Source organism: Plasmodium knowlesi (assembly GCF_000006355.2).
Source record: "Plasmodium knowlesi strain H genome assembly, chromosome: 12".
Taxonomy (NCBI): Eukaryota; Apicomplexa; class Aconoidasida; order Haemosporida; family Plasmodiidae; genus Plasmodium; species Plasmodium knowlesi.
Genome location: NC_011913.2, coordinates 1,873,878 through 1,886,856, shown reverse-complemented (window position 1 = coordinate 1,886,856; position 12,979 = coordinate 1,873,878). Strand labels below are relative to the sequence as shown.

General features: G+C 38.2%; 3 protein-coding genes across 3 annotated transcripts in view; 2 read left to right on the top strand and 1 right to left on the bottom strand.

The window, feature by feature from the left end:
• Positions 1-568: 568 nt before the first annotated feature.
• PKNH_1242500 (vesicle-associated membrane protein, putative) lies at positions 569-1,535 on the top strand (the record flags this gene model as incomplete). The annotated part of the gene is made up of 2 exons (XM_002260439.1): positions 569-1,061; positions 1,309-1,535. The coding sequence occupies 2 exons, from the start codon at positions 569-571 to the stop codon at positions 1,533-1,535; spliced, it is 720 nt and encodes a 239-aa protein (XP_002260475.1).
• A 3,648-nt stretch (positions 1,536-5,183) lies between these two features.
• PKNH_1242400 (triosephosphate isomerase, putative) lies at positions 5,184-6,110 on the top strand (the record flags this gene model as incomplete). Its single annotated transcript, XM_002260438.1, has 2 exons — positions 5,184-5,295; positions 5,476-6,110. 2 exons carry the CDS (start codon positions 5,184-5,186, stop codon positions 6,108-6,110), a joined length of 747 nt encoding a protein of 248 aa, XP_002260474.1.
• Positions 6,111-6,906: 796 nt separating this feature from the next.
• The window catches only part of PKNH_1242300 (conserved Plasmodium protein, unknown function), a gene marked incomplete at both ends in the record, with an annotated part of 6,494 nt that continues 421 nt past the window's right edge, over positions 6,907-12,979 (bottom strand). The window contains 5 exons of the mRNA XM_002260437.1: positions 6,907-7,048; positions 7,259-7,320; positions 7,453-7,527; positions 7,671-7,811; positions 7,908-12,979. The exon at positions 7,908-12,979 is cut by the window's right edge and continues 421 nt beyond it. Of these exons, the coding sequence (XP_002260473.1) occupies positions 6,907-7,048; positions 7,259-7,320; positions 7,453-7,527; positions 7,671-7,811; positions 7,908-12,979 (5,492 nt within the window). The remainder of the gene's footprint in view (positions 7,049-7,258; positions 7,321-7,452; positions 7,528-7,670; positions 7,812-7,907) is intronic.

Sequence of the window (12,979 nt, the reverse complement as noted above, 5' to 3'; positions counted from 1 at the left end):
ACACCACACCCCCACGGTATGTACGCACATATATCTACGCTTGCATATGTATGTGAAGAAGTGTGTTCACAACTCAACGAACAGATAAACGAATTTTGCAGTGGAACTAGGCCAACTTCCGCACACAGGATAAGGAGATTGAGGCGCTACTTCTGGAGGACAGGAAGGAGTGAACAGAGGTGAACTTATAAAGCTGTGATTCGGCAAGGGGAAGGCAAAAAAAAAAAAAAAAAAAAAAAAAAAAAAGAGAGAGAAAAACGACTAAGGGGCAAGGAGAGCAGAAGGACACCGATCTCTAAAGGACCCAAGAGGAAGAAGGGATTAATTCGGGAACTGCGCAGAAACGACACAAGCGCCAAGGGAAGGAGACAAGCAACGCAGTCTGAGGGAATTACGCAGTAAGGGGGGATAAAATAACAACGAAAACAACAGCAAAATCAACATATACAATAACAACGACAACAATAAGTACAGAAAAAATAACAACAAATTACAGAAGCAGTAATTGCAATAGTAGCAGCGACGTTAGCCCTCACAGTGATTCCCTCCCCCCCCCGTGAGCGCAAAAATGAAGCTGCTAAAAGTGACCCCCGAGAAAAACATAGAATTTCCTATGGTGCATTTCCAAGCCGTGACGCAAGTGGTGAAACTAGAAAACATAAGTGAGAGGAAGGTGGCATTTAAAATAAAAACCACCGCGCCAAACAATTATCTAGTCCGACCATCGTTTGGCTTAATTAACGTAAAAGAAACCATCGATATACAAATAATATTACAACCCTTATCCGACAAGGACAACATTTCGAATGATAAATTTCAAGTGCAGTGTCTAAATGTCGATGACGACACCACTGTTGATAAGCAATTCTGGGTGACTGTAAATAAAAATGAAATACAAGACCATAAGTTGGTCGTTGTCTTGAACGATGAAGGTTCAAGCAAAGGACCACACTCCTACCTCCCTTCAAACAACAACCCCCTCTCCGATATTAATAACAAGAATCACAATTTAAATTACGCGGAACATAATTTGAATGCGGACGATTCAAATATGGCAGAAGGTACAAACCATCGCATGCATGTCACCATGCGTGTCACCATGCGTGTCACCATGCGTGTCACCATGCGTATCACCATGCGTTTCACCATGTGTGTGTAAATGAATGCAAGCGCGTGCATGTCTATATGCACCAATGCATGTGTACCACTGTAGAGGCATATGCCAAACGATGCGTACACTTATCCTATAACATCATGCCTACCTTCATTTGCACACTTTTTTCTCTCCCCATCTTCCGCCTCATGAAGGCATAAAAGGTGGCTTGCCAGGTATGCAGAGGAAGTATCACGAACTACTAAATTACTGCGTTTTTGTGGATAAACAGAAAGCAGCGCTGGAGAAGGAAAACGAGAGTTTGAAAAATCAACTTAAGGCATATAACAGCAATTGTAACAAGCTTTTCGTTGATAATAAGCTTATACCCATAATTATTGTTATATTGGCCATCGTTACCAAGTATATGGGATATTGGTAAAGGCAGAGAAGAAGCCCTACCCCGCGAGGACAATACTCTCTGCATCGCTCTATGTGATCCTCCGTTACCATGTTCCATCCCGTGTGGACAACATTAGCATATATTTTCGAAGGAAAATAACTCACCAAAAAATTTCCCAAAGTTCCAGCATATAATGTGGACAAAAGCGCACACAGACGGGAAATATATACTGAGAATACAAAATTCCATCCTTTGGAACGAAATGAAAGGGAAATATTTAGTAAAGTTTGAAAAAAGACGCCACACATCATTCAGGAGTGAAAAATTTTACCAAGTCGATTTTACCACTATGTAATCGTAACCCCAATGTGGGTTAACATTCATATGACGGTTTGTGCATTTGCAAATGTGGAGGTGTAATGTGTTAATGATTTTCCCGAAAATCCTATAAGAGGAAAACCCCAAATAAAATTAGAAAAAGTAATGTGTCATCCCTGCGCCCCTCACCACTGGGGGTTATTATTTTGCCATTACTTTTTTAATATAAGTTAAAATTTCATAAACCATATTTTAGTGCGAATAAGTGAAAACTATTTTATTAAAAAAAAAAAAAGAAAAAAAGGAAAAAAAAAAAGGGGGGATATAGGCGCGTACTCGCGTCAGAAAAATGTGTATATTATTACATACATATATATGTGCACATAAGCATAGTATCCTATGCAATTACGTTTCTTCAATTATCCCTCATCTTTTTTTTTTTTTTTTTTTTTTTTTTTTTCTCTCTTCCTTTCTTTGCATTCCCCCCTTTACAATTACCATGTGTGCGTTCTCCTTCTTTCTCCTTTTTAATCATATAATAAAGTTCCTACTAAGTTATGTGCATGAAAATGAGCAAGCATGTGTATGTGTGTGCATATGTGGAAATGTATACATATATATATTATATATTACACGTATGTATGTACGAACATGTGCTCGTATATGTACCCCCTTTTTTATAATTTAGTCCCCTTTATTTCATTAGCTTCGCACATTATGAATACCTCTGCCGATGCCTCCCCTTCCTTTTCGTCTCTTTCATTTCGTTGCATATTACTGTATTATTATTTTATTTATTATAAAAATATATAAAATAATGATAGCCATTTTTTTTTTTTTTTTCCTCTTCTTTCCTTTTTTTTTTCCATGAAAGTGGAGGTATATCATATTTATGCGCTTCGTTATGTGCATCCACCTTGCGTACTTACGTGCATACTTACGTATATATATATATATTTCCACACACCCGCGCACATGCATATTTACGTACACATACATCCCTGTATGTGTGTGCGCGAATTATAGGCAGTTTTTAAATGTAGATGATCTACATTTTTATCAACCTCCCTGCGTACATTTGATAACAGACAAAATATAAATAAAGTTTTTTTGTTTTTGAAGTTATACACAACTGGCAAAAAGCATCAGCCTTAAAAATTCCTCTAAATTTTCCCACTCTCCAGGGGAGAAAACGCCATTCTGTTAAAGGGAGAGAGTGCCCTTCCTCCGAATGTAGTATGGATCATAACTTTTATCAGTAGGTTTAATGACAGAACGAATTTCTCATCCCCTGGGCTAGGTTTTGCGACTCATATTTAAGCGCGCTTTAAGAATTGCTCAATTCACTAAGAACAGAAATACACGTACGTTTATAAATCCACATATATGCCCATGCGTACCATGTGTGCATGTGCGAGATATTCTTTCCGACGACCTAGTTTGCCGCAAAAGGGGCGCGACCTCTCCGGCGAAAAGAAAAACTGATATGGACATTCACAGGTTCGAGATTCATTAATTCGTATCCTTTTCTCCATCTTTCTACAATTGTACGGTATGAAAAATAGTAAAAAAAAGTAGGTGTAGAAACGTGCACAAAAGAGTTTCACCAAAATCCGCGCAAACAAATGTGCATACAAAATAGTACTTACTAAAAATGGAACAAATACAATTACAATGACGTAGTAACCTCCTCTTCCTTTACGATATTCCAAAATTTTCTATTTTTTTTTTTCCTATTTCGGTGAAAACACATTTCGCGCCATTTCTCACTCCTGCTCATTCCAGCTTTATAAAATGTAAACAAAATAAAAAAATGGACAGGGGAGGAGAGTCTACCCTTATATAGAAATGTCACCCCTTGAGCAAAAGAAAATGGACGCAATTTTACTGAATACGAAGATTCCTCATGTGTACCTCTCTCTGCAAAAACATTAAAAATGCGCCATCACTAAAATAAATTGCTAACGGAATGAAAAAGGGGGCGAAAAAAAAAAAAAAAAAAAAAAAAAATTCCAAGTGATGAATATATGTGTAGCGATGGTTTACTCCCGGGGGGCCTATTTTCCCTATAGGACACGCCTTCCACCCCCCCTCTGCATGCTCACGCGTGCACTCTGTGTATGCACATACATATGAGCATGTAACAATTCCATACAAATATACACGCGCTTCTCTTCCTACACATTTTTTTTTTTTTTTTTCACTCCAAAAAAATATAAATGGATATTCATTCGGATTTTTAAATTAAATTCTTCTTCTCCGATAATCATGGCAAATATTAAAAGCTTGTTGATGTTTTTTTTTTCCTACTCAATCATGGCGGTGAGCCATCTGATCCACCAACTCCCTCACTCGACTGTTCAATTCAGAAATATCAATAACATATTTATGGGCCATTGGGGGTGTGCCTCAAATGTACACAAATGGATGTGATCTCCTGGGCCTCTCCAAGAAAATCACATCGCCGTACGTGGGGAGAGTTCATAGCCACTGGCCACAAAGACGTGTACACAAAAATGGAACAAAAAAATTACCAAAAATAGGAAAGCTCACTAAAATGTAGAATTTACAGTTAAAGGGGAAAAAAAAAGAGCCACACGCTGAATTAAGCCAAGAAAAAAAAAAAAAAAAAAAAAAAAAAGAGAGAATAAAAATAACCATCACTTTTCATTTCAAATAAATTTATATAATGCTTCACGCAATGCTCGCATTTTACTATCCGCAATATGGCAAAACACCTTTTTTTAAAAAAAAAGAAAAAAAAACATATTTTTTTCAAGTCCCACATCTCCTTCATATAAATTAACGTCATTCAACAATTTAATTTCTTTTAACATTCTTAAGAACCATCCTTAAATTAATTATTCTTTCAATTCCCCTTTTTTTGTTGTTTCTTTCAAAATTGTAAATTTCTCATTTCATTTACCTTCTCAATTGCCAATTTTAAGTGAGCATCACTCGCAGGATTCAACGTAAGTTTTCTCTTCCTCTTTTTTTGTATACAATCAATTGAGCTAAAAATGTATCTATACATATGATCGCTGTATGCGCACACATGCTTAAGTATCCAAATATGCCTGTGAATTCATTTCTACATTTTCTTACCGTTGTATACATACGCTGACGCTTTTTTCAAATATGTGTGCCCATCTGTTTATGGACCCATACTTGTCCCATCCGCATGAAAACGCACACAGAAATGATCGACTCTGTACTTCGTATAATGGTTTTCTCCTTACCTACCAAACGTATCACCTTTTTGTGCACTCAAATGCTGACTCCATTTTCATTTTTCCCACCTTTGAAGGTCCCTTTAAATAGCCGCGATACCCTCTACACATTACTACCATCAAAATCCACCCCGCAAAAATGACGAGAAAATATTTCGTATCAGCCAACTGGAAATGCAATGGAACCCAGGAGAGCATAAAGGCCCTGGCAGCGAGCTTTAATGAGTTGGAGTTTGACCCCGCCAAGCTGGGTAAGTTGCGCGGGAGGCACTCCTCCACGGCCATGTAGATGGTTATGGAGGCATGGTGACTGCTCCGTACTGACCGCATTGACCATACTAACCATACTAACCATACTAACCGTACTAACCGTACTAACCGTGACGATTGCTCCGTCCAACTTCTCAACGCCCCTCTCCCCCCAATTACAGACGTTGTCGTTTTCCCCGTGAGCGTGCACTACGAACTCGCAAAGAGCCTACTGAAGCCAAAGTTTCACACAGGCATACAAAATGTGTCCAAGTACGGAAATGGATCTTACACAGGAGAAATCAGCGCAGAAATTGCCAAGGATCTTAACATCGAATATGTAATCATTGGACATTTTGAAAGGAGAAAATTCTTCAACGAAACGGATGAAGATGTAAAAGAGAAATTACAGCAGTGTTTAAAGAATAACTTAAAGGTTGTAGTTTGTTTTGGTGAGTCATTAGAACAGAGAGAAAAAAACCAAACCATCGATGTCATAAAAAAGCAAGTGAACAGCTTTGTCCATTTAATTAACAATTTCGATAATGTTGTTTTGGCATATGAACCAATTTGGGCCATTGGAACAGGGAAGACTGCAACACCTGAACAAGCACAAGAGGTCCATAAAGAAATCAGAAATATTGTGAAAGAAAAATGTGGAGAAAAAAATGCTCAGCAAATCAGAATTTTATATGGGGGTAGTGTTAATACGGAAAATTGTGCATCCCTCATTAAGCAGGAAGATATTGATGGGTTCCTAGTTGGCAATGCTTCATTGAAGCCATCCTTTGTTGAAATTATCAAGAGTGCTATGTAAACAAAATAAAAGAGATATATATACATATATGGAGAGAGAGAGTGACCTTTGTAGGAAAGCCATCATCGTGATTATATCAGCATCTTCATCAGCGCAGAGGAAAAACCAAACACTGAACGACACGCCCGACGCCGTACATCCGGTAAATTACTTTTTATAAGAGGCATGCATGATATACCTCCCCCGCATCAGTCGTACGGTTCATCTATTGTTATAAGATCTACACATGTACAAAATACACATATAAATGTACTTTTTTTTTTTTTTTTTTTCTTTTTCTTTTGGCATGCGCGTTCCGCTTGTGATATACGAAACTGTGCATATGTTAGGTCCATTGATTCATCGCATCTTTACATAATGCCATTTGGTTTATAAAAAAGAAAAAAAAAATTTCACAAGTAAAAAAAAAAAACACAAAAAAAAAAAGAAAGGTCAACTTTAGAGATTCATAAGTGATGATATAAATAATTCATAATATAGCACTTCCCTTTCATTTGGAGTGTGAACAAAAAAAAAAAAAAAAAAAAAAAAAATGAGCAGTCCCACATGAAGGACGCTAAACGAAGGGTGGAACGTCAGAATGAATAAAGGAAGATAATTTTGCCAAACGGGGACATATATATAACGCACATAGCACATATAGCACGTTAGAACAAAAAAAATAAAATAAAATAAAAATAAATAAATAAATAAAATAAACTTAAAAAAGGGAAAAAGCCAAAAGGTGTAACAAAAAAAATGATCAAATAGGGCTTGGCGCAAAGGTGAATTTATGAGGATTCACACGGCGCAGCCCTTACTGAGATGACCTGTTCTTCTGAATGATTTTCGAGATGGAGGGCAATAGGTCCTGAGTGAGGGTAACGTTCAAGTACTTCTTTAGCGTACCCATAATGGTATATGCCGCCAAATATTCATCCATTTCGTCTACGTTTATTCTGCATGGGGAGTCCAAATTAGGGGTGAATGTAAAGAATCGATAAAACATGGGGAAGAAGAAACACGTAAGGGGACACATCCCCCTTTTTCATGTTGCCTTATTTTGTGCGCGTTCCTCCTGCGAATCATATGTACGTTCATGTGCTCTCCTTTGGGAATTTGCACACATGTCCTATGTGCTGAACATTTCAAACACTCTGAGTGGCTACCTGTTCTTTATCTTTTCGTTTATCCCCTTGGTTGCAGCCAGTTCTTTTATTTTCTGCTCGATCTGTTGGGGTGGGGGGGTAAATGTGAAGGTGGCAAAGAGGTGAAATCGTCATATGGAGAGGAGGTAAAAATGGAAAGCAGCGGAGGAGCGGGGCCACCTTCGCGCCAGTGTATAATGTGTCATCCGTCAAACCTCCTGAAAATTATCCGTTTTGCTCAGATTCAAGCAGGACGATATGGACCTGACAAAGTAGGACTGCGTTTTAAGCTGAAAAAAAAAAGAAGGGGGAGAAAAATTGTAACGTGTGTGCATATGTGTGGGGACAAAAAAAGAAAGTTGGTTTTGTCTACCCAAATGCGCTAAGCATTCCTTAGTCTGCACGACGGTATGGGCGCCTTCACCTCACACACCTTTGAGTTCATAGAATTCATGTGAGGGATGATGTTGCTGATTTTGTCGATGTTGTAGAGGTTCATGTACGTCTTAATGATTTTGCTGATGATTTCCTTGGAATGTTTGTTCAGAATGTATTCGGCCTTTTCGAAGGACTCCTGCAGGGGAGGGGCAAAATGGTAACGTTTCGTCTGTTTAAGCGTGGCATTTCGTCGGTGCATATGAGGCTCGTTGTGCAAGGAGGTATGCCCTACATTGGAATATTTGGACATTTCCAAATTCTTCTGGTATAAACTTCTCACAAGGTTCAAGCAAACTCTGTCCATGTCGCTTTTTTTGACATCCTTCAAATTTGCTTGAAAAATTAAAAGCACATTTTTCCGGAACAAGTAATATTTCTCCCCATTCACGTAGTGCCTCTTCCACTTTTTTATCACATCTATGTATTCATCAAATTTTCTAGAATTTATCGAAATTATCGAGGCCATTTTGTAGAAGAAGGAAGTGAATAAGGGGAATTGTTCATACACTATAAACGACAAAAATTTTATAAAATGGATTACGAAAAAAATGTTCTCAATTTTTAATTCGCTACATATATTTATAAATATATTCACCAATTCTGTCTTGTCAATTTTCATTAGGCTTTCATGTAGGTGTTTAATTTTGTATTCAATATTGGGCCTATTTTCTGTGCATTTTTCATTCCATTTTGTGAAGTCACTAATTTTGAACCCGTTGTTGGATTCACTGATCGGGTTCTTTTCTAGGTACATCTTTACGAACTCGTTCAAGTAGTTGTGGTGAGTACTCGTGTTCATGTTGTATGCGTTGCCTGACACTAGACCGCTGGCCATACCAATACTTCCAGCCATGTTATTACCACTCACTGAGGGTACAACACTTCCCCAAGCGGCGCTATTAACCCCGGGCGACAGGAGATGACCACCCCCTGACTCACTTCCCATTTGGAGACTGCTCATGGTGAATTCTGCAGAGACCCCAGGAATATTACAAGATGTCAATGGGGCATTCATCTGACTATTAGAATTATCCTTCTCATGGCTTTGGAGGTGGTGGCTGTAACTCTTCCCGTCTCCCTGGGGATGCATCTCAACCATGGGTTGACTTAAATCCCGTTTTTGCAGATTATCACTCTTTATATAATTCACATTTTCGCGAAAAATATTTTGGTACACTTCTACAATTTTCTCTGATGCGTCCAATTTATTTTTAATATTTTGCAGCTCCTGTTTTTGTTCTAGTTGCTCAATTTTCTGATCATACAGAATTTTCTGATTGTCAAAATTTTTTTTTATTTCATTCATTTCGTTGAATAAGTTTTGGCACATTTTTTTGTATGTGCCTTCGTTTGTTTGTTCACGCGTGCCTCCCTGCGTTGGGCCACCCTTTTGAGGTGCGGCCTCTCTGCCTCTTTCCTCCCCATCCTCATCATCACTGGAGTGGGCATAAGAATTGGCTTTGGAATGGGCCTTGTACTGCACCTTGGATTGCCCACCCTGTGTGCTCTCCTCGGAACATTCGCTGAGCTTCTTGCTGAGCATGATTTTCTCCTTGGTTTCACTCTTAAGGAGATCCTTCAAATTTTTGATTTGTTTATTAAGCATGCACATCTCAACCTCGTAATATTTGGAAATGTCGAGACATTGTTTATCAACCAAGGTTGTGTGTTTTTTGTTCAGTACCTGCTTCAAAGTAGTGGTTGCATCCTGCTTGCACTTTTCAGTTTCGTCCAAAATTACCTGGTACTTATTTTTCAACTTGTCTAATTCACTCTCCTTGTTACTTATTTTGTTATTCAATTTATTGATTTTATTTTTATATATGTTAATATCCTTTTCATAATTGGCAATTTTTTTCGCTTGTTCGGCAATTTTAATGTTTAAATTCGTCCTTTCTTTGATATCCCTTTTTTTTACAAGTTCGTTTTTCTGCAGAACTTGTACTTTCAATTTTTCATTCTCTTCATTCAGAATCTCTATCTTCTTCTCATATTCGTTCAACTTGTTTATTTCTCCTAGCAGGGAATTCATTTTTTTATTTTTCGCATTATTTTCATTCGTCAGTAAATAAATTATGTCTATACAATTGTAAAGGAGATTTTTCCATTTCACTTCATTCCTTTCTTCGTCTTCCTTTTGCAGGTTTACTGATTTTTTTATTTTGTTCAATTTGAGATGGTTATTCAGCTTCTCAATTTCTTCCATGTCTTCCTCATCTAGATGAACTGTTTCTTTGTTCGATATTGTTCTCATGCGTTCTCTGCTCCGTTCTGAATTATCCCCTTCTACATGCTCCTCGGTGCATCGTACTATCTTCATGCTCCCCTTTTCCTGATCGACTTCCCCCCTTACTGCTTCACGAGTGGTTCCACTCACTTCCTTGTTACAAATAAGATCGTTCTTTTTCCCCGTCAGCTCATTTTCGACCGTTTCAACTGGAGAGAAATCCTCGTCTGCCCCTCCTTGGTCGCATTTCACTCCACTACTACAATGCCCCTTCTTGTAATACCCCTCTGGTGTATGACTCAAACTGGGCTCCTTCTCCACTTCCTTCAGAAGTTCTTTTCTCACTATGTCCAAACTCTTTCCCTGACTCAGTAACTTCTCGACTACATCATTTATGCTGCACTTTATCTTTTCTCGGATGAGTTCTGCCAGTGTGTCTTCACTAATACGGTTGTTGGAGACATCTCCTGGTACTGCACATGTAGATTTTTGTGTCTGGTTTGAGGTGGGCCCCATCATGTGTTTCTTGTTGGTAGCGCTATTGTTGATGCACCCTTGCGAATTGCAAAATATCAATCCACGTATGTCATTCGCATTGACGCTACCAAGGCTGCTATTTATGTAGTCGAACCAGTACTCCCTCAAATCACGCCCGTCGATGATTTCCCTCCTCTTGTCAGGAATATATCCCTCGCTAGATATAATCCTAACCGTGTTGTCATTATTTCTAGATTCAGAGAGTTCACTACTTTCCTTCCCCCCGAAATCAGCTGTCTCCCCTAACTTGTTCACACTGCCTCTCTTATCCATAGGAATTATTAATTCTCTCTCCACCAAAGGACCACTATAAAAGCTCATTCCATGGCGCTCACTCAGCTGTTCATTCGTCATTACATCTGTAGGTATAATCACATTGGAAGAGTTGCTATTGACTACATTTCTGTACATTAGACTCCCCTTTTCACTAGGCTCCATTTGTGCATGCCCAAAAGACTGCAATTCATGTGGGTTGTTTATCTCCATAAAGCCGACACTATCGCGCGTATGTTTATTCACTCCCCCAATATCTACTGTGATGTTTTTTTTTTTTCTAACATCGTTCGCATAACTTGACATCCTCTCCCCATCATCGATATAATGACTACTTCTCAGATACGCATTTTCAAAACAGTTGGAGAAATTTTTTTTTTCTCTTCCTTCGACTGAGTACTTGTGTGTGTTGTGAAGAAGACCATTGCTCCCATCCTGACTGTGTTTCTGCAGATTTCTAAATTTGGTGAAATCGATTCCGTTTTTAGGATTAGAAACATCGTTTCTATCGGCTAGTCTTCCCCCCTCCGCATCCAAGTCGTTCATATTGTTATAGCTCCTTCCGGAATTGTAACTGATATTCTTATTGGCCTCTCTGAACTCACTCGCGTTTCTGCTATGGTTGTCTTCCTCCTGGTTGGTCAAATTTACAGTGCTCCTTTTTAAAGAGTTAAAACGAAACGGAGCCTTATCACCTCCCTTACTATATTCACTTATATGCACATCTGTGTGGAGAACCTTATCCAACTTGCTTGTCAAGTTGATGCTTTTTTTTATATCCCCAAAAGTGCCACTCCGATGGATTGCAAACTCATCCATTTCCTTAATTCCTGTTTGATACTTGTCCACCATCATTGAGTCAACCATCAAATTGTTTTTGCTTACACCAAAGGATTTGTCATCCTGGGGATCTACGTTCCCATTCCATAGACTGCCATAATTGGGATCTCCTCTCTTCAATGCCTCCTCCCCCTGGGAGAATGTATAAACGCCTGGTTTATCCATTAATGAATTAGCTAAATCCGTGTTTTCTCTTAAAATAAAACTTCTTCTCATTTCAGATCCAGGGGGTAACGCATCACTTGTATTCTTTCCCACCTGCAGCGGCACGGTACTCTCCCTGTCGCGCTCCCTGGTATTGACGAACAGATTCTCTCGAAATGATTTTGTATTCATTATGTGAAATTGATTTGATAAAAATATGCTGTCATTAAAACTTACGTTATTGTTTTCGATCATTTTCTCCAAAACATCTACTTTTCCATTTTGTGGAATTCTTCCACTAGTACTTCCGCTACGTTTTGGAATTTCTTGCTCCCCATTTTTTTCTCTCAATATATCTTTATATTCCTCTTCTGTCTTTATGAAGTTGTATTTTTTCGAACTGGCAAGCTTAAGAAGGCTTCCACATTCACCTCCTCCGTTGTAGCTTCTCCTATATTTGGTATCATCATTCTGGTTAACAATTATACTTTTAAATCTATCCAAATGGGAAACATCACCGACTTCCTCCTCCGTAACAAAATGGCTATCCACTGCATTCCCCTCTTCCCCTTTCGATGCTAACTGTTCAATTATGTGTGGTTCCTCTGTTCGTGGCAAATAATCATTCCCACTAATTTTTTCATCATTACATGAATGTTCTAGATTTACCTCTTCTTCAAGTCCATTTTTGCTTGTCTTCCCAGCCAAGTAATATGTAATAAATGGCGTATTCGCTCCCTCATCATCTTTTTCGTCCTTCAAATTTGCGGGAGTTTCCAATTCGCTCATATTCATCTTCCCCGCTGTTTCAAACTTTAAGTATTCGAAATAGCTCCTTGAAAAACTTTTACTTGGCGTTTTATTTAAATCTACATCATTCAGGTAGATGTTATTTAAATTTGCAAAAATATCTTCCATGTTTTCATCGTAACTTTTATCATATTCTCCCTGGATATCCTTACCATTGTGAAGTACGTTTTCGTCTTCATGTCCTTTACTTTTTATCTCTCTCAAAAGTACTTCTGTACTTGGTGTCTTATATATGTTGTTTATTTTACCCCCAAGGATATCCTCTGTGTAACTTCCAGTCTCTTCTCCATTATGCTGATAGTATGGAATGCCATTTTTTTCTCCCCCTTGTAAGTTTAAATGGTCCATCGATTTTGACGCTGCCAATTGGCTCCTTTTTGTATCATTACAAGTGGAAAAATTTATGCAACTTTTAATATTCTCTTTTTTTAATTTTTCATCATACGAATAAATATCCTTAACAGAATCATTTG